Source organism: Narcine bancroftii, chromosome 4, assembly GCF_036971445.1.
Source record: "Narcine bancroftii isolate sNarBan1 chromosome 4, sNarBan1.hap1, whole genome shotgun sequence".
NCBI classification, from domain to species: Eukaryota; Metazoa; Chordata; class Chondrichthyes; order Torpediniformes; family Narcinidae; genus Narcine; species Narcine bancroftii.
In genome coordinates this window covers 197,244,027-197,265,900 of record NC_091472.1, presented here as the reverse complement: position 1 = coordinate 197,265,900, position 21,874 = coordinate 197,244,027, and the positions used below count along the sequence as shown (strand labels likewise).

The 21,874-nt window shown below is 47.9% G+C and overlaps 1 protein-coding gene across 1 annotated transcript in view; it reads right to left on the bottom strand.

Moving 5' to 3' along the window:
* LOC138761434 (adhesion G-protein coupled receptor D1-like) overlaps positions 1-21,874 on the bottom strand; it is a 98,976-nt gene that overhangs the window by 15,040 nt on the left and 62,062 nt on the right. Inside the window, exons 15-16 of the mRNA XM_069933568.1 lie at positions 19,489-19,555; positions 15,844-15,935 (exon numbers count right to left, since the gene is read on the bottom strand). Of these exons, the coding sequence (XP_069789669.1) occupies positions 15,844-15,935; positions 19,489-19,555 (159 nt within the window). The remainder of the gene's footprint in view (positions 1-15,843; positions 15,936-19,488; positions 19,556-21,874) is intronic.

The following is a 21,874-nucleotide window of genomic DNA, read 5'->3' as shown; positions in this document are numbered from 1 at the left end:
TTCTCCAGGTCCTATATGATAATCTGTGCCACCCCCGAGTCATGAGGCTGTACCATTTTGTTCAGACTCGGAACCTCCCGTACTTCGTTGAGGACGTCTGATCCACAACCAGACCCTGCCAGATCTGCGCCGAGTGTAAGCCCCAGTTCTACTGGCCAGAAAAGGCACACCTCATTAAGGCCACATGCCCCTTTGAATGACTCAGTGTTGATTTCAAGGGCCCCCTCTCAACCTCCAATAGGAACGCCTACTTCCTGATGGTAGTGGATGAATTTTCCAGCTTCCCCTTTGCTATCCCCTACCCGGATATGACCCTGTCAACGGTTATCAAGGCACTGCGTAGCATCTTCACCCTGTTCGGGTACCCTGACTACATTCACAGCGACTGGGGGTCCTTGTTCATGAGTAAGGAGCTGCAACAGTACTTCCTAGCCAGAAGCATAGCCACCAGCAGGACCACCAGCTATAACCCCAGGGGTAATGGCCAAGTGGAAAGGGAGAACGCCATCATCTGGAAGGCGGTGCTCCTGGCCCTCAGGTCAAAGAACATGCCAGTGTCCTGCTTCGGAAGCAAGTCAGGGGGCATAAGATGGACCCACTGGTGGAAGCAGTGCATCTCATTCACACCAACCCCTAATACGCGTTTGTGAGGTACCCTGATAGCCACGAGGTCACTGTACCGATCTGTGACCTGGCGAGGGACGGAGACCCCGAAACGGCCCTGTCAGCCACTGACCAGACTGCGGACCTGATCGCACTGCACAGAAGCACAGTCCCAGAGTCCGAGCCGCCTGTCTCTCCGCCGGAACTCCAGGAGCCTACCATCAGTGTGGAAACGGATCACTCACTCCCTCGGAAGTCCCCTGCCAGCACCCCATCTCCTGTGGCCCCCGTCCCGGATTCTCCCATGGCGGCTCCCGCCCTCCAGAGGAGGTCGCCGTGCAACTAAACCTCTAGTCTAAAGGAGCCTTCTCACCCACCCCACACCCCTGTTTTTTTTTCCTTCCTTCTCATATTTTTTACCGATGGTTTCCATTTTAAAAGGAGGGGGTGAATGTAATGATATGATCGTATGTACCGGCTGGCCCGCCCTTCTGATGACATCCTTTCCTAGACTCCTCCCATGTGACCCAGGCCATAAAGGTTGAGTCCCCGCTTCCTCTCCTCATTTCCCTAGCCTTCACCCGGGCCAGCAGTCTCTAGTGTAATAAAGCCTATCATTCCCCTCAGTCTTTGTCTGTGTATTATTGGGGCAACTGGTAGTGCCCAACAGTCATAAAGCACGGTAACAGGCCCTTCCAGCCCACGATCCCTTTAGTCATACAGTGTGCCGGCATGCTGTTAGGCAGGCGAACCGGCCCCACTTGTAACACATGTGGCGGGGCAGGTGGCCAAAATGGCGCAGTCGAGGGTTACCCCTTCGACCTCAGCACTGGGTTCAGAAGCCCATGCTTGGGGACCCATGTGATGCCCTGGTGATGTCAGTGCCCCAGCGTGGTTCTCAGCCAGGTCCGGGCTGGGAGTATAAGGCCAGCCAGGCAGCCTGCAATAAATCAGTTCTGCTCACTGAACTCAACCCGTCTGGTTGTGTGTTATTTCAGTTAGCAGTGTAGCCACCGCTACAATTGGTGACCCCGACGGGTTCAAACGTCTTTGAACCCAACATGAGCGACCCTTCGGTCAGTGCTATAGTCATCAAGCTCCCTGACTTCTGGGTGCAGGAGCCGGAGACCTGGTTCAGCCACACAGAGGCTCAGTTTCACCTCTGCCAGATTTCATCAGACACGACCAGGTTCTACCATGTGGTCGCCGCCCTGGACCAGGCCACCGCCAAACGTGTGCTGCGCCTCCTAAACACCCACCCATGGAAGATAAATATGGGATCATCAAGCGGGTGCTCACCAGCTCCCTCGGATTATCCAGGCACCAGCGTGCCGCTCAAATGCTGCACTTCAACGCCTTGGGGGACAGGTCCCCGACTGAGCTAATGGATGAAATGCTCGCACGCATAGGCGATCACACCAACTGCCCACTTTTTGAGCGCATCTATTTCGACCATCTGCCTGAGGACATCCGGCTGCTACTGGCCCAAGAGAGCTTTGCTGACCCGAGGAAGGTCACTCAGAAGGCTCAAGAGCTATGGCTTGAGCAATTCCTGGAGGGCTCAGCGGTCCAGCAGGTCGCAAGTCACGGGCAAGATCACTCCAAGCTTTCCTCTAGCACTGCGGTAAAACACCTAGTCCCTGCAGTGGCCACAAAGAGCATAACCAGAGGCAAGGCATCTGCTCTGGGCCTCTGCTTCTATCACCAGCGCTGGGGAGCCAAGGCTCAGAAGTGTCGTCAGCCACGCTCATTCCAGGAAAATGAGCAGGCTGGCCGCTGTTAATGGCTGTGGTGGCTGGCCAAGGACACAGCCTTCTCTACTTGCGGGACTCAGCCAGCGGCTGACATTTCCTCATCAATACTGGGGCCCAGATCAGCGTCATTCCAGCCACGGCCATAGAGTCCAGGAACCGGCCTCAAGGACCTCCCCTCCGTGCGGCCAATGCAATGGAGATCCGGATATATGGAGACAAGACCGTCCACTTCCAGATTGGCTGGCAAAAGTTCTCATGGAAGTTCACCATCTTGTCCCTTCTGACCGCATCCTGGGTGCCGACTTCCTCCTCACCCACGGGCTCCTGGTTGACATTTGAGAGGTAGGCTCCTGGTGGACACCCGTACCTTCCAGGCCATTCGCCTCAATGCCTCCTGCATAGAGCAGCCGCAGATGGCTACGATCAGCACACCCAAGGATGAGTTCCAGCGTATCCTGGACGAGATTCCAGCCCTATCCAAGCCACAGTTCTCTGCTGCCTCACTGCGCCACGGGGTGTTCCATCACATCCCCACCCAAGGTCCACTGGTCCATGCCAAGGTACGCCAGCACCTGCCAGATAAGCTCCAGGTGGTGAATAGTTTTCGCATCTGCTGGAGCTGGGAATCATTCGGCGCTCTGAAAGCCCTTGGGCCTCACCGCTCCACCTGGTCCCGAAAGCCTCCGGCGGCTAGCGCCCCTGCGGAGACTATCGGCGGCTCAACGAGGTGACAGTTCCTGACCGTTACCCGATCCCTCACATCCAGGACTTTATGGCCAACCTGCATGGCGCGAGGGTATTCTCCAAGGTCAACCTGGTGCGCGGATATCACCAAATCCTGGTGCACCCCGAGGACATACCCAAGGCAACCATCATCACCCCCTTTAGATTGTTCGAATTCCTTCACATGCCATTCGGGCTCAAGAACGCTGCCCAGACCTTCCAGCGCCTTATGGACTCAGTGGGCAGGGACTTGGATGTTGTCTTCATTTACTTGGACAACATCCTTTTTGCCAGCAGGGATCAGGCGCAACACAAGGCCCACCTGCATACCCTCTTCTCCCGACTGGCCGACTTCGGCCTCACAATCAACCCAGCCAAGTGCCAGTTTGGGAAAGAGTCCATGCAGTTCCTGGGCCATACCATCATGGCCAAAGGAACCACACCCGCTGCTACGAAGGTCGCCGCAATCAAGGAGTTCCCACGACTGGACAACCTCAAGGGGGTGCAGGAGTTCACGGGTATAGTCAACTTCTATAACCTTTTCATCCCAGGTGCTGCACGCACCATGCAGCTGCTCTTCACCCTCATCGCGGCCAAACACAAAACGCTTGCCTGGACTCCAGAGGCCTACAGGGCATTCGAGGCCATGATGGATGCCCTCGCGAAGGCTACCATACTCGCCCATCCACACACCAACCTGCATATGGCACTCTCCATCGATGCCTCTGCCACATCCGTCAGTGCCGTCCTGGAGCAGCAAGTGAATGGACAGTGGAAGCCACTGCCGTTACTCAGCCGGCTTCTTCACCCACCAGAGCGCAAGTATAGTGCTTTTGACCGTGAGTTACTGGGCATGTACCTGGCGGTGAGGCACCTCCGCTATTTCTTGGAGGGAAGGACTTTTATCATCTTTACCGACCACAAACCTCTCACTCAGGCGCTCGCCATGGCAAAGGATCCCTGGTCAGCCCTCCAGCAGCGTCACCTCTCCTTCCTGTCAGAGTTTACCACCGACATTTGGTACGAGGCGGGGAAGGACAACGTGGTCGTTGATGCACTCTCATGACCGGCCATCTGCGCGCTGACATCCAGCCTTGACTTCGACCAGCTCGCCCGGGACCAGATATCCAACGAGGAGACACAAGCCTTCAGGACTGCCATCACGGGCCTGCGGTTCCAGGACCTCCTGGCTCATAGTGGTGAGGGCACCGTCCTGTGTGATGTCTCTATGGGCACCCCGTGACCAGTGGTTCCCCAGCAGTGGCACAGGCAAGTCTTCCACCATATCCATGACCTTTCACACCCTTCCATCAGGTCCATAGTCCACGGGCTGCGGAAGCAGATTGCAGACGGGCCAGAACCTGCACCCATTACCAGCTTTCCAAGGTGCACAGCCACACCAGAGCACCCATACAGGAGTTCGAGCACATCCGGGAATGGTTCAGCCACATTCACATGGACATCGTCGGGCCCTTACCCGTTTCCAGGGGGTAACCATTACCTTTTCACGGTGGTGGACTGCACCACTCGTTGGCCCAAAGCAATCCCGATGCCAGATGCCTCCACGGACTTCTGCTCCCAAGCGCTGTTGCTCGGTTGGGTCACCCGGTTCGGAATCCCGAATCACCTCACCAGCGATCGGGGTGCCCAGTTCACCTCTGCGCTCTGGGCACTGTTCACCAACAGGATCGAGCTACACTGCACCACGGCCTATCACCCGCAGGCCAATGGGCTGGTCAAGTGACTACACTGCCACCTTAAGTCGGCACTTATGGCCCGCCTCACTGGTCCCAACTGGGTGGACGAACTGCCTTGGGTGCTCCTGGGCATCTGCTCGACGCCCAAAAAAGATCTACAGGCATCATCAACCGAGCTGGTCTACGGCGCACCGCTAGCGCTACCTGGTGAGTTCGTCAACGTACCTAACAACCCCCAGTGGTCACCACACGAGCTACTCCTCCACCTCTGGGCCTAGTTGGGCTCCTTCACACCCCCACCATCGCCCAGACACGGCACAAGGGCCTCTTACGTCCCCAGCGAGCTGCACTACGCAGAGTATGATTTTATTCGGTGAGGCCCATTCACGGCACCTCTGCAGAAGCCTTATGAAGGGCCAAACAAAGTCGTCCAGCGTTCAGCATCCACGTTCACACTGGACATCGACGGTAGGAGAAAACTGTTTACGGTGGACAGGGTGAAGCCAGCACACCTCGACCTCACCGAACCAGTAGTTGTGGCCCAGCCCAAGAAGTGAGGCCACCTGGCTGGTTCTGGGGGGGGGGGGTTGTGTGGCGGCACACCGTTAGGCAGGCGATCCGGCCCTGCTTGTAACACACGTGGCGGGGCAGCCAGCCAAAATTGCGCTGTCGGGGTTTTCCCCTTCAACCTCGGCACCAGGCTCAGAAGCCTGCACTTGGGGACCCCGAGACGTCCTGGTGACATCAGCTCCCCCAGTGCAGTTCTCAACCAGGTCCGGGCTGGGATATAAGGCCAGTCAAGTAGCCTGCAATAAATCAGTTCTGCTCACTGAGCTCAACCCGTCTGGTTGTGTGTTTCTTCAGTTAGCAGTGTAGCTGCCGCTACAACAGCACGGAAACAGGCCCTTCCAGCCCAGGAGCCCTTTAGTCAAACAGCACGGAAACAGGCCCTTCTGGCCCACGAGTCCTTTCGTCATTCCGCACAGTAACAGGCCCTTCGACCCATGAACCCTTTAGTCATACTGCACAGTAACAGGCCCTTCCAGCCCACGAGCCCTTTAGTCATAGAACACGGTAACAGGCCTTTTCAGTTCATGAGCCCTTTAGGCATAGAGCATGGTAACAGGGCCTTCCGGTTCACGAGCCCTTTAGTCATACAGCACGGTAACAGGCCCTTCTGGCCCACGAGCCCTTTAGTCATATAGCACGGTAACAGGCCCTTCCGGCCCACGAGCCCTTTAGTCATAGAACACGGTAACAGGCCTTTTTGGTTCACGAGCCCTTTAGGCATAGAGCATGGTAACAGGGCCTTCCGGTTCATGAGCCCTTTAGTCATACAGCATGGTAACAGGCCCTTCCAGCCCATGAGCCCATGCTGCTCATTTACACCCAATTGACCTATAACCACCCCCCACCCGGTACATTTTGGAGGGCAGGAGGATACGGTGCACATGAAGGAAACCCACGCAGACATGGGGAGAATGTATAAATTCCTTACAGACAGCGGCAGATTCGAACCCACGTCGCTGACTCTGTTACTGCGATGGTAACAGTGCTGCCCCCTTTCTTTAAACTCCTGGTTTAAAGCTTAGATTAATTGTCTTCATTAATCCAATCTGCTCTTCATTTTGGTGAAACATGAAGCTGAAATGGTTTAATTGTGGCTGAGTGACGAAGAGGTCCAGACATAAATGGGAATGTCCCTCCTGCAATCGCTTGGCAGATCTCAGACTGACTCCTCAGATCCTCTCTCCATAGCTTCCCAACCTCTTCCTCTTCTACCCTCCCACCTATTGGGCAAAACTCCTGTGATCTGGAATTCAAGCATCCGGCAAAAAAAAAATTGCAGAAAATAAACAGGTAAAAAACACAAAAGTTTCAAATTGCTAGGTCTCGCCGTTAGGTCACCAATCACGAAACCCGCAATCTTAAGCAACCGGAAAATTCACTTATTCGGCATCGACCAATCCCCATTGGTGCCCGATATTGGGGGGGAGGGGTTACAATATCTTGCCCTGTTTCCCGCCCCCCTCCCCCAAGGAAGGGCCCAGGCCTGAAGGTTGACTGCCTTTTATTTCCTCCTGTGGATGGTGCGTGACCTGCGCCTCTGCTGCTTCTGTTGGCAGATCCACCCACTCCCTGCAAGAAGCAGCTCCTCCTCATCTCCATTCTCAATCCACAATTTAATTTTAATCTCTTTTAATATTCTTTGCATCTTTTTAACACAAATTATTTAACTATTTAAAGCAAATGCAACCGTTTATAGCCATACGATTCACAAATTCTTTGATAGGTTTGATTGACAGCAAAACTCCACCCCTAGCCTTGGGAGGGGCTATCTGGAGGTGGGGCTTCAGTCATCCAGTGCTTGGAATCCACCAGGGGGCAGTATGTCAGCTCATGGCTTAGCTGGATGTCAGAACTTTTGTAAACTCTAATAAGTGTCCCTCAATGTCAGAACCAATGAGAAACTGGGAAAAAAAAAAGGGAAATCAAATAAAAAAAAAATTTCAAATCATTGAAAAGTATTAAAACTGAACAACAACGTCATAATTCAATCTGCCATCCCATGTGACCTTGCTGGATCTGCCTCAGACCACATCACTTCTGCTGTACCTGCAATTCCCCCATCTCCAGCATCTAGCTTATTCAATCTCAAATTCCATTTTGCACTTGGATATTGAGGAACAATATTTTTAGACACAGCTTTTAATGAGTGGTATAGATTAGGTCTTAAAAGTTTTAAGGATCTTTTTATTTGAGATAAATTTGTTTCTTTTGAACAATTATCAGGAAAATGTGAACTTTTTAATGGGCATTTTTTTTATATTTACAAGTTAGACATTTTGTTCATGGGGTTAGACTTGGAATCCCTTCTCTCTCCGAAAAAGTTCAAAAAAAGTTTAAAAAAGGTTGAAATGGTTTAAAAAAAGGAAAGGTTGTCAGAAGACCTAGTGGAGCTGTCCCGAAGGTAGGAGCCTGTGGAGACAAGCCTGGAGCTGGAGAGACCTTGGACACTGCTGTGCAGAGTTTCCTCTGACAGTGGCTGCCTGCCATGGAAGAAGAAGTGACTCTGCACCTGTGCGATTCCTCGTGAATGCGTGGAGAACACAAAAAGAACAGAGGCAATTTTTTTTAAAAGTCCAAGATGCCGCCAGCTCCAGTGATCAGGATGAAGACCAAAAAGACAAATATTCTTGATTTACTTTTCGATCAGCAGTTTTACCATGATGGATTAATATCAATTATTTACAACAACTTAAAGGATTTAAGAACAGCCTCCACCACAAAAGTTACATAATATGAATTATATTTATTCAGACTAATGTTTTAGATGTGAACAAGAAGTTGGTACTTTTTTGCATTCGATTTGGCATTATTCCATAATTAAACCTTTTCGGCTTGATTTGGGTAATTTATTAGAACGAATACCTGGAGTAAGATTCCCACAGGATCCAATGTTATTTTTACTGGGAATTAAACCTAAATTAACATTGAATATGTATCAGTAAAATGTGTTCAAATTGCCTTGGCAATAGCTAGAAAATGTATTGCCATAACTTGGAATTTGGATGCTAATTTGGGAATGGATAGATGGCACCATAAGTTTGGAGTTGTATTCCACTTGAGAAAATTACTTACAATTTAAGAGATCAATATCATACATTTTTGTGAAATATGGAGCCCATATTTGCATACTGTTGGTATTAAAATTTAAATGAATCTCGAACATGCCCTTTCTCTTATAGGTCTCTATGAATATATACAGGTTTAAAAGTATTGGAAAGTGAAGTACTCCTGTTGTGGTTTTCTTGTCCCTCTTTTTTAAGTTTGTAGAGGGTTGGGGGGATTGAGAGGAGGATTTTCTTTCTTTTGTATTTTTTTATTTTCTTTTTTATAAAACACCACGTCTTTGGATTAAGTTTGAAATATTGTGATATGTTTGCTAGTGGTTTTATATTGAAAAGAAAGAACAGACTCAATGACTAGGATTAAGAATGATTGGGAGCACGATATGAATATATAATTTTCAGACCATTATTGGATTTTCACTTTTAATTAATGACTCCTTATTTTGTTCACGACATCATTACAATTAAGGTGGTACATAGGATACACATATCCAAAGTCAAATTATCTCATTTTTATGCGGAAGTAAATCCACTATGAGATAAGTGTAAAATCTTAGAAGCTTCATCTGGGAGTGCCCTAATTTAGAAAAATTTTAGAAAGATTTTTTTAAACTTTATCAATGATTCTAAAGATCAAATTAGAACCATACCCTCTCATTGATTTGTTTGGTTTTTATCAAGAAGAGGAAACCCCAGAGAGAATTTTAGCATTTACCTCATTGATAGCTGGATGAGCAATTTTAATTAAAATGGAAAGACAATGCTTCACCCATTCATGCCCAGTGGTTACCTGATGCTATGTCCTAATTAATCTAGGAGAAAAATAGATACATCATTAAGGATAGAAAGTTTCAATTTGACAGGACGTGAGGCCTATTCATAGATTACTATCACAGATTGAAGATCCATGGGTGCTCCAGTGACTCCCTGTCTGGTATCTGAAGGACCTTATTTGATTCATAGCTATAGAATTTATATGTTAACCTTGTTTATAGGAAGGGGTTGGATTAGTGGGGGAAGATCTCTGTTAGAAGAGACAATTAAATAAAAATGGGTTTCAGGGCAGATTATTATAGATCAGATCACAAAATTAGATGGAAATACCTCTTCATATATAAGGGAACTTTAATTGCATCTTATCTATTTTCTATTCAAAACAAATTATGAGGAACGGATGAACTGATAACTCAATATAGTTGTAGAAATTGATGTTTTGAAGGAGGGAGGTTAAGTAAATAATTATAGGTATGCTTCCGATTTACAATTTAGGTGTGATAATGACCAGTGTTGTTAGTAACTAGAAGACCATATAAATAGGGGTTTATCTATTAAACTCAATAAAAATAAAGGAATATTATCTTTTTTTTGCATGTATTCTTTCTTTTCAGTTCCATTAAGTACAGTAAAACCCCTGGTATCCAGTACCTCTGGGGATTGGTAGATGCTGGATAAGGGTATTTTTCCAGTTGCTTGAGATTTACTCTTACAACACCTACCTGACACACCAGCATTAAGAATAAACAATTTAAACTACAAAAAAAAAACTGTACAGGCAAACCCTGCTCTACCCTGCTTCAATCGACGTGAAATTAAGTCTCCATGATTTGGAAAACTGCGACCATTTCCTGTTTTACTGCAACTTGGAAAACGATGACCATTTCCTGTTTTACGTGCATTATTATTCAGTTATCGTGATATCTTTCTAGAAAACTCGAGTCACAAATTGATTGTGTGAGTGGCCCTAAATAAAATATGCGCAAATGACGGGTCAGACTCCATGGGTGCCCCCTATTAAATGTGGATGAAAGAAAATGTGGAAAAGAGCCTGACAGTGATATTAGAAGGAAAAAAAAAGCAATTACTTGAGAAGAAAAGTTGGAAGTTTTTAAATGACACGAAGACAGTGCCTGCAATGTGAAAATCGGACATGATCTGGGCTCCAATGAGAAAATGTCACACACGTTTTTAAGTAAGAAGCACAAAGTTGCATCAGTTTCCCTAAGCGCAAATGACTCAAAACAGAAGTCCATTAATGATTGAAATGGAATGGCCACTTCACCCTTGGATTGAAGATTGCAACCATAAATGAATACCATTTTGCACAAAAAAAACATTCAAACCAAAGCTTTAAACATCTTTTCAATGCTTAAAGAAAATAAATTTCAAGGGAATACGGAAACTTTTGCTTCAAGTTTAGGTTGGTTCAACCACTTAAACATTGAGCAGGGTGACACCACGTAAGAATTACAGGGGAAGCTGCCAGTGCTGATATTTTTTAAAACGCTGCTGCCAAATTCCCAGAAATTATTCAAAAAACGATTTGAACTGCCGAGGATTTTTATCTAAATGTCAATCCTAAAGCTTGGACGTCCACAGCAATTTAGGAAAAGCAATCGCCAGCTACAGGAAATTGTATAATGAAGGAAAAAAAACAAAATCTCTGCAGTCAACTTTGGACAAATATTTTTCTAAGAAATAGTTTAGTTCTGATGTAATTATGAAATAAATGAAAAATATCATAATTATTTTTATTAACCTTTAACAGTTTTGGCATTCTATGCAGCTACAAGTTGTTTTTAAAACATTTTTTAGAAGTCTTGCTGGACAATCTGAAAGGACGGGGATTCAGTGTAATTATTCCCACTGATTCTATTAATTGCTTCATGCAAATTCATCTCACACGAGTAAAAATTGGGACGAATTAATCACACATAGCAGGATTTACCTGTACTGTATTTACACTGAACAAACTTCACTTGCATAAATATAAAAACCTTAGAGTATTTAACTTTATTTCGAATCATATTCTTTGAAACCATTTAACTGTCGCTGCATCTGCAGGTTCCTCCCCCTCCATGGAGCCGCTCAAAACAATAACATTATAGATAATTAACACCACCCCCCCCTCCACCAAGTTTACAGGTTAAAGCCTCTGACAAGGGTGACTCTTATTAAGCAGGGATAAGGAGACACTTTAAGAGAGTCACCCCAACAGCGAGCGGCATCAACCAGCTCTTCATCCTGGGCGATACCATTGCGGTTTCACACAACCTTATTCAAACAGCTGCTAAGCCTGACCAAGGCCCTCCGCTAGCTGGATATCTGCTCCCATCTTCACCAAAGGATGATGTGTTACCTCAGAGAATTTACTTTTACAATTTTAAACTTGCATATTTTTACCTATTATTCTATTCTTATTTATTTATTTAGTTTCCTCGATTATTTTGCTTAATGCTGCCGGTTGCTTGAATTCTGGACACCAGGGGTTTTACTGTAAACCATTGTTACTGTTTTTTGTTTAGTTATTTCTGTAGATTTTGAATGACGTATCATTACCAGCAGCAAGTAGAACTTTGCTGAATCTGAACATTGCCCAATGTGCATGACGATAAGCTCATTTTCAAATACCTCCAGTGATCCAGCCTCCAACCAAAGTGGGGAACGCCAGAGGTCCACCTCCTCTTATCCTGATGGGCATAGTCCTCCACCCTGCATCCAGATGCTCCCGCTCTGGTCTCCTGTACATCGGAGAGACCGTGCGCACACTGGGAGATCGCTTCATTGAGCATTGGGTCTCCCAGTGGCCACCCATTCCCTTCCTGACATGTCTGTCCACGGTCTCATGCACTGTCTACCCAGAAACTGGAGGAACCACATCTCATCTTCTGTCTAGGCACCGTCCAACCGGATGGCATTAATACCGACTTCTCTGGCTTTCATTAAACCCTCCCTTCGCCCGTCGCCTTTCCCTATCTCTGTCCATTCACACAAACGTGATAAATTCTTCCCTCATCCCTTATCATATTTAAACCCTTTTGTTGGTCTGGATTCCTCCCCCATTGTCTGAATTCCTGCGTCTGGCTCATTCCTGCTTATTCCTTGAAGGGCTCAGGCCAGAATACACCCTTGTTTGCTAGAGACGCTGAGAAGACCGCCTGAGTTCAATGAGTTTATTACAATCACAGTGTCTGCCAACATTCTCATGGTCCCCACAGTAAATATGTCTGCTGCAGGTAAAATGGATAATGGCAGCACTGCTGATCTGAAAGGTTCAACCTCCTGGTCCTAACGCCGGAGGCTCCATGCAGACTTTAAACGGCCTGTTAAAGGAGCCAACTGAAGCCTGTACAGAGCCACCGGGGTTGCAGAATCTGGGGGAAGCAGTGGACCGGGGCAGAGCACCAGTCACAGGGATGACACCCCCCACCCCCTAGAGGACCGTGACCACGGCAGTGGGGCAGCGAGGGGCTCAGCGGCCAGAAGGGACCCACGTGGGCTGCGGGCTGCTGGAGACTGGCTCATGGGAGCCAGGTATCAGAGGCAGGATTCGAGAGGGGGCTGAAGTCGCGAAGGGGGTCCTGAAGGGCCTTGGGCACTGAAGGCTTCCTGATGGTGTCAGGGGTTTGGATCTGGAGCTGGGGTGGTCGATGGTTTGATGTGGGGACTGTGTGGCTGCAGAGGCTGCAGGAGGGCTGGAGGCGAATTGATGGACACTCAGTGACTCTGAAGGGACCCTCCTTTCTTGTCTTTCTCTCTTACTGTACGGGGCACCAAATAATACGAATGGGGACTCTTTTCTGCCTTGTGCAATGTTACATGTTCTGTGCAATTAGAGGACAATAAAGGAGCCTTGAGCCTTGAATCCTGTTCTGGGTTTAACCCTGCCCTCTTTCAGTGGTGTGCTGCCCAGCAGCTCAGCTGAGAACCATTGGCGGAGCTTAGTCAGGCAAGGAGATCTGAGCTTGAATTTGCCCAGACAGGGCTGTGTGTTACTTCACCTCAGTGGCATGGCATGGCCGAGCCTCGAGCTCTGGAACTCCCTCCCTCTTCCCCCACCAGCCCCCCCCCCCACCTCCCAGCCTGAAAGATGGCAAGGCTCTGGGTGTTTTGCTCTAATGCTTCCCAATGTGCTGAGCATCAGATACATTTTAGCGGGTGGTCAGTCTGAGTTCGAGGAGTCGGGAGCTCAGATGGGGCCTAGGCGAGTGTCCGTGGTTGAGGTGTCGGGAGCTCCGGCGACCAAAACTAGGGAGAGTGACTTTCACATGGAGGAACTCAGCCGGTCCTTTCAGTGTCCATAGGAGACAAAGGTATACCGCCAAAGTTTCGGGCCCAAGCCCTTCTTCAAGGAATAAACAGAAGAAGGGCCTTCCTTGAAGAAGGGTTCAGGCTCAAAAAGGTCAGCAATATACCTTTATCTCCTGTGGATGCTGCAAGACCCGCTGAGTTCCTCCAGCAGTTCGGTGAGTTTGTACTACAGACACAGCGTGTTTCACTTTTACACAGTATCGACTAGTACATGGGTATACATGGGACAGCACAGTAACAGGCCCTTCCAGCCCATGCCGCCCAAATACTCCCATTGACCCACAAACCCTGTACTTTTTGAATGGCAGGAGGAAACCGGAGCACTTGGAGGAAACCCACGCAGACACGGGAGAACGTACAAACTCCTCACAGACAGTGCGGGATTCGAACCCGGGTCGCTGCCACTATAACAGCACTGCACTAACCAGCTCGCTAACCATGCTGCCTCATTATGAGCACCATATAATTTCAAAATGTATTAACTATCTTGTCAACCGTGCCTTTAGAAAATGGGAAAAAAAAGGGATTAAAAGAATAGACAACCTTGCCTTTAGAAAATGGGAAAAAAAAGGGATTAAAAGAATAGAAAATTGTTTTTCAGGAAGTAGATTCTTATCCTTTGAACAAATGAGAGATAAGTACAATATAACGGGAGATACAGCGCTGGCATATTACCAACTGAGATCCTACTTGAAAGATAAATTAGGAAGCAACTTGAGTTTACCAGAGGGAAGTAACCTTGAATATGTGATTACAGATACAATGTTAATCAAAAGATTTATAAAAAATATGTATATTAAACTGCAAGAAAAGGAAAATGAGGAAACAAATGGTAAAACTAAACAAAAATGGGAACAAGATTTAAATATAAAGATAAAAAAGGAAACATGGGAGAAGTTATGCTCTGGAACGATGAGAAATACAATAAATACGAGGCTGCGTATGATACAATATAATTGGTTACACAGACTATACATTACACCGCAAAAGTTAAATAAATGGGACCCAACAGTATCTGATAGATGTTTTCGATGTAAAAAAGAAAGGGGAACAACAATTCATGCAATCTGGACATGTGAGAGAGTAGAAAAATTTTGGGATGATCTCAATCAGATATTAAATAAAATAACAGAAAACAATATACCAAAGAATCCAGAGATCTTTCTCCTAAGTAACATAAAAAATAAAGAATTTGGAATTGACTTGGAGGATGCACAAAAAAGATTTGTTAAGATAGCCCTAGCTGTAGCAAAAAAATGTATTATGTCAACCTGGAAATTGGAAGATAATTTGAAAATACAACAATGGTATATAGAAATGAATAAATGTATTCCATTAGAAAAAATAACATATAGTTTAAGAAATAATATTGAAATATTCGAACAAGTATGGGAGCCTTACATTAAATACAATAGCGAAAACCTACCGGGAACAAACATTACCTAAGTTGATGGAAGGAGAAGAGAAGAAAAGAATGGACTCAGTAGAATTTCTGGTGTATTTTTGTTGAATGACAACATTGTCTAACTGAATTAATGCAACCTAGATTGTATAACTAAAATGGATGAGAGGGGGGGGGGGATGGGGGGGTGGCTTGGGAGGAGGGAGGGGGGAGGGAGAAAAAGTCACTGTAAATGTGTGGAAAAGAAAAAGTGTATATCATGGCTATTGTGATTTATGGTGTGAAAAATAAAAAATTAAAAAAAAAAAAAAAAAAAAAAAAAAAAAAAAAAAAAAACTATCTTGTAATCCAGCTCCAATTTACAACCAATTTCAATGAATCACTGCAATCAATGAAAGCACAGGTAGCCTCTATCCTCCAGGACCCCCACCACCCAGGCCATCCCCTCTTCACTCTGCCACCATCAGGCAGGAGGTGGAGGAGCCTGAAGACGAGCACCCAGAGGGACAAGGATGGCTTCTTCCCCTCCACCATGGGATACCTGAACGGACAATGAACCCCAGATACCGCCACACTCTTTAAAAAAATTTAAACACTCAGCACGGTTACAGGCCCTCTTGACCCACAAGCCCATGCTGCCCAATTGATCAATGGTGGGAAACTGGAACTCTGGGAAAACTCAGGAGAATGTACAAACTCCTCACAGACAGTGTGGGATTCGAACCTGGGCCGCTGGTGATGTAATTATTTATGTTTAAAAGGTCTATTTAAGGAAACGTAATATATACCAATTTTTGTACCTGGAATGCACGTTACTGCTGCTGCAAGACAGCAAATTTCGAGACCATAAACTTGCTTTGGATTCTGAAATACACACACTCACCATCCCTCAAGGGTTAAGGGATCTCTGCGGCAACACCTGTGCCAAGGCACCGTGGACTTACTTGGAAGCGTTTGCATCCCCGTGTATCTTGTAATTGTCTGTGCTGATCCTGGAGATGATCCGTGTCACAGCTACGAGAATGCCAATGTTCACCTGAGGCCAACAAGGAGGTGAGAAAACCATCAGTCATGAACTCTGGTCACCCACCACCCAGCTTTGCAGTTCGCCAGCTCGGGGTCAGGAGGCTCAATCTCTCTCTCCCCGGACTCTTGTGCAGGGATCCACGTGTATCATCCCCGCTGCCCCAGAGGTGTGACATGCCAAAGTCGAGCTGAGCTCCAGAATATCAGGAGCTTGAGACAAGGAGTGCGAGGTGCCACACTTTGTTTATAGATTCAATTACCGTTACTTCCAACAAGGTCGAGACAGAGACATGGGGTGGGGGGATGGTCCTGCCTCACACACCTCCCACCTCTCCTGGATGCCACACATGACCTTGACACCCCTTTGAGGAGAACCAGGGGTTTCCTCTGCCCTGGTCACCAAAACCAGTGTGATATGTTTCCTCCATTGTATATAGTTAGTGTTGGCCACTGTATATATGAGCTGGCCTGCCCACTGACGACTCACACCCTATGACTCCTCCCCTGTGGTCTTGGGCCATAAAGGTCGAGCCAGCTCTCCCTTCCCTCCTGGATCCGGGCCAGCAAGGTTCTTCTGTACATTAAAGGCTATAGTTCCCGCGGCCTAGTCTTGGTGGTTACTGATAGTGTGCCACAACCAGGAAATCACCGGGATTCTTCTTTGTGCTGAGATTCCATCAGGGACAACAGCTTATTGTTTGAGAGAGGTGCTACACAAATGCAAGTCTTCTATTCTCTCTCTCTCGAAATAAACCTCTCACAAATATGTCAGAAACCAGGTCTTCACTTTCATTTCAGTGACAAAGAAGGGTTTTGACCCAAAACGTCGATTGTTCTCTCACTCCCACGGATGCTCTTGGCCCTCTTGAGTTCCCCCAGTAGATCATGGTAAAGGTTCCAATCTGTCCAATCGTGGTATCAAAGACACAGAGAAATATTGGAGGGACTTGGCCGGTCTCGCAGCATCTACAGGAGGTGAAAATATATTACCGACGTTTCTGGACCGAGCCCTTCTTCAAGGTAGAGTGAAAAAGCAGGCAGGCGTCCGAATAAAATTCGAAATGGAAAGGGGGAAGAAGGGGAGGGGGAGGAGTCCAGACCGATAGCCAAAAGGTGTTGATTCGATGTGATGAGAGGAGAGGTGAGAATTGATTTTCGCTCCGTGAAAGGAAACAGAGGGAAAGGGGGAAGTGAGAGAAATGGAGGAAAGGAGATGGCAAGAAGAAAGAGGTGGGGGTGAGTTGGGAGGGGGGTTCTTGACAGAAACCAGAGAAGTCGATGTTAATGCCATCCTAGGGTGCTCAAATTGGAGATGAGGTGCTGTTCCTCCAATGCATGAGACTATGGACAGACACATCGGCAAGGGAATGGGGCGGGGAACTGCAATGGGTGGCCACCGCTACTGTGGCGGACAGAGCCAAGGTGCTCAACGAAGCGATGCTCCTTCATCCCCCCAACGCCTTTCCCCCCCATCTCTCTCTCTCTCCCCCCTTTTCCCTCTGTCTCCTTTCAATTCTCACCTCTCCTCTTATCACATCCAACTAACACCTTTTGGGTGTTGGCCTGGACTTCTCCCCCTTCCCTTCTTCACCCTTTCCATCTCGTCTTTTATTCAAATACCTGCTTGCTTTTTCACTCAGTCCAGAAGGGCTCAGTCCAGAAACGTTGGTAATATATCTTCACCTCCTGTGGACATTGCAAGACTGGCCGAGTCCCTCCAGCATCACAATGAGACGCCTTCATTCCTACCATCAGACTGCAAGAACTCCCCAAATGGCCCCTCTGTGGTGCAGAAGGTTTCCATTCCCACCTTTCCCTGGTGCCATGTTGGGCGTTCCTTCTGAATCGAATTCCACTGGTCTTCCAGGCAGTACAGTCCATCTCACTGCAGTTTTCTCAGGAATTCTTGTTTACCCCCAGAAGACAAAGGGGCAGAAAACAGGCTATTCGGCCCAGTGAGTCTGTCATAACATTTAATCATGAGCTAATCCATTTTCCCACTGTCCATCCTGCTCCCCACAGCCTGGTTCTCTTTTTTAATTTAAATTTTAAAATTTAGACATACAGTGTGATAACAGACCATTCCAGCCCACGAGCCCGTGCCGGCCAATTTACAACCCATTATCTTACACCCCCAGTACGTTTTGAACAGTGGGGGGAAACCGGAGCCCCTGGAGAAAACCCACGTAGACACGGGGGGAAACGTACAAATTCCTTACAGACAGTGCAGGATTCAAACCCTGGTCCGGTCTAGACCGCTGGTGCTACACTACACCAACCATGCCATCACATCAAATGAAGGATCTCGCAATCTCTTCTTTAAATGCACTCAACGACCTGGCCTCCACAACCGCCTGTGCAACAAATTCCAGATTCACATCCCTATGGAAAAGAAATATCTCCACACCTCTGTTCAAAAGCGGACGCTCTTCAATCCTGAAGTTGTGCCCTCTTGTCTGAGACTCCCCCACCACGGGAAACTACCTTTCTATATCTACTCTGTCCATGCCTTCCAAAATTAGATCCCACCCTCATTTTCTGAAATTCCAATACCTACTAGCCAAGATCCGTCAAATGATAAACTTATCATTATCAGAACCATCCTTGTGAACCTCCTCTGAACCCTCTCTAACGTCAGCACATTCTTTTGAAATGAGGAGCCCAAAACTGCTCACAATATTCCAAGTGGAGTCCCACCAGTGCCCCATAAACCCTCAGCTTCACACCCCTATTCTTACTCTCTTGAAACGAATCCCAGCACTTCATTTGCCTTCTTCACCACCGACTCAACCTGCACGTTCCCCTTCGGGGTATCCTGCACAAGGGGTCCCAGGTCCCCTTTGCATCTGGAGATTTTCAATTTTCTCCCCATTTAGAAAATAGTCTGCCCACTTTATTTTCCAACTTTCGACCCCTTCCCTCTCCATTTACAGAAACCACCCCCCCCCCAACCGTTTGCTGGTGTGCCCTCCCTCCCTTATCTACCTATCACCTCCCAGGTGTGCAACCCTGCTCCTCCCCCTGCCACCACCTTGTTCGGGCACCTGCCCACATTTTCCTCATGCCTCAAGCCCGAAACGTGGGTTACCTATCTTTAACATTGCTACACAGAGGACACAATTTGACCTGCTGAGTTTCTCCAGTGTTGTGTTTATACTTTTTAATAATGAAAAGCAGCCCTAACCCCGACCCTGGTGGAACACCACTAGCAACTGCCAGCCAACCAGAATATTATCCGACTCCCTGCTTCCTGACAATCAGCCAGGACCTTCTGCCAATTATCTCAATTGCTGGACTATAAAAATTGGCAACTTGCCATAAAGAATTCTGGTGCTAATTAATTGCCAAAAGTAGATTGTTCATAGAGCTGTGCTCTATTTAAAGACCAAGGTGCAACACTGGTGGACACACCACACGCAAGGCCCAGCAAGATCCAATTCAGGGTGGCGGTTTATCCTGGGTTCTCTATCAACATCATTGCCATGTTAACAGCTGCAGCATCACACTGAAAGCTCAGTGTGGGGCAGCCCCGTCCTCGTTGGCAGTTCAGGACATTCACTTACCAGAATGACAAACAGAGCAGGTGCAACGAAGGCCCAGATCGCTCCTCTTTCAAGAGACAACCAGCAGCTGCGAGAGGAACAGAGAGGGTGAGCTGCAGGACAACAACACCAGCATCTCCCAGGCTGGCGGCTTGGGAGGCAGCACTGCTGCCTCTGGCCTCTCGTGCGGAAGCCGAGACTGGTTCACGCGGTTCCCCTGTTTCTTGCTCCCAGGCGATCATGACCCAAAGTCTTTCAGTGAGATTGAGCCGAGCATTCTGCTCCAGAACCCCAAACACCACATCCAGGCGGTAGCTCTTAGCAGTGTGAGAGGCCCACACAGGAGCACGACGCGGTTAGCATGGTGGGAGCAGCACAGTTAGCAGAGGAGGCAGCATGGTTAGTGTAGGAGGGGTGGCACAGTTAGCGGGGGGAGGGGGCGATGCGGTTAGCGTACCGGTTAGCACAACGCTGTAACAGTGCAAGAGATGGGATCGAATCCTGTGCTGCCTGCAAGTAGTTTGTACCTTCACCCTGTGTCTGCGTGGGTTTCCTCCGAGTGCTCTGGCTTCCTCCCACCCTCCGAAAGTGTGCCAGGGTTGACGGTTAACTGGGGCATTTGGGCAGCATGGGGTCATGAGCCAGAAGGGCCCTGATACCGAGATGTGCCCAAATTTCTTCTAAAAATTAAAAAAGCTTCTGTACGTGGACAAGTTGGGGCAGGGAGGGAGAGTGTGGGGTGGGAGTTAGATTGCAAATCTCAGTGCAGTGAACACTCAGAGAGCGTTCGGCCCCTCTGCTCAATGCTCCACCCGGTCTCCATCCGCCCCTCTTCTCCTTCCAAATCACCCTCCTCTTCCACTGGTCCCTCTCCCCTCACCCCCTCCCCCGCCCCCCACTGCCATATGGCAACTGAGAGGATCTAAGCAACAGGACAAGTGGCCAAAACTTGTGGTTGAAGAGGTGGTTGAAGGTCAGGCCAGCCCTCAACTTATTTTCAATGAAAATATAGACTTTATTCACAATTAAAAATCTACAAAAGGAGTCTGTTCCCATCTTTCCTTTCATAACTGTGCATTCCCTTCACCGTGCCATGTTACATTCAATTCCATTTCCACCAATGTCCCCTGTTGGTGGAGGGGCTTCCCCCTCGGTCTCAGCCCCTCAATGCCTGGTGATGGGAGGATTCTAGCCTGCGGTCTTTCCCCCACAGCGCCAAGCCTCAGTGCGTCCCTCAGCACGTGCTCCTGCAGCCTGGAACGTGGGGCGTTCCCTCACCAACGTCTCCGTGCACTGGAGGACCAACTGGTTTCAGGCAGTCCAAGGTTCACCAAGTTGACGGCCTTCCAGCAGTTCTGGATGGCGAACTCTGTGCGCGTCCCAGACACATCACCCACAGTGCATGTTGCCCCCGAGATGCCTGGGGTGGAGAGGAGACAGTCACCCACCTCTTTTCTGAATTCACTAAGAGTGGGTGGAGAAGGAGGTCCTGTCACCACCCCTCAACTAACAGAAAGCAGCAAGTCCAAGGGCCAAATGGCCTCCTACTGTCCTTGGTGGGCAGTGGGAAATGTGCTGTTGAGATTCTACATATTAGTCGAAGAACTGGCAAACATTACTTTAAACCAGCAGTTCTCAACCTTTTTCTTTCTATTCACATCCCACTTTAAGTAATCCTAATGCCAATGGTGCTCTGAGATTAAGGGATTGCTAAAGGTGTGGAAAAAAAAAGTTTGAAAACCCCTGTTTTAATCGTCCCTCATTGACTCGTTATGTGTACAGTTTCAGAACTCCAAAGGAAATGGGCCAATGACCATTTTTCTCCAGCAAAATATTTCAGCAACAATTGGGTCTCGAGCAGCAGTTCTCAACCTGCCCTTCCCACTCACATCCCACCTTAAGTAATCCCTTACTGATCACAGAGCAACCATGGCAGAAGGATTACTCACAGTGGGATGTGAGCGGAAAGAAAAAGGTTGAGAATCAATGGTTTAAGGTGTTCATTATCAGCGAGTTGATGCCAGGACAGATTCAATCATCAGCGTATTCTGTCCACCACTGGATCTCCGGAACATTTTAGTTTGGCCTCGGTTACAATCTGTGCTGATAAACGCAGTAAACTGGAGAAAAGCAGGCAACAGACCTGCAGATCTGGAATCCCCCACAGGCTGGTCTACGACAACCTCGTCAAAATAAGAGAAGGCGAGAAAATGGCATCACCTCAGGCAAAAGCAGCATTAAAATCTGAACCAGCTTCTGGCGAGCATCTTAACACGCCGGAGGGGTAGTGAGTGAATCCTGATCAACGCCGCCCCATAGGGATGGAGAATGATGCAGTGGGGAAGATCGCCAGCCAGGCTCACCGGGAACTGAAGCTCCACCGATTGACACCCTCACTGCACACACC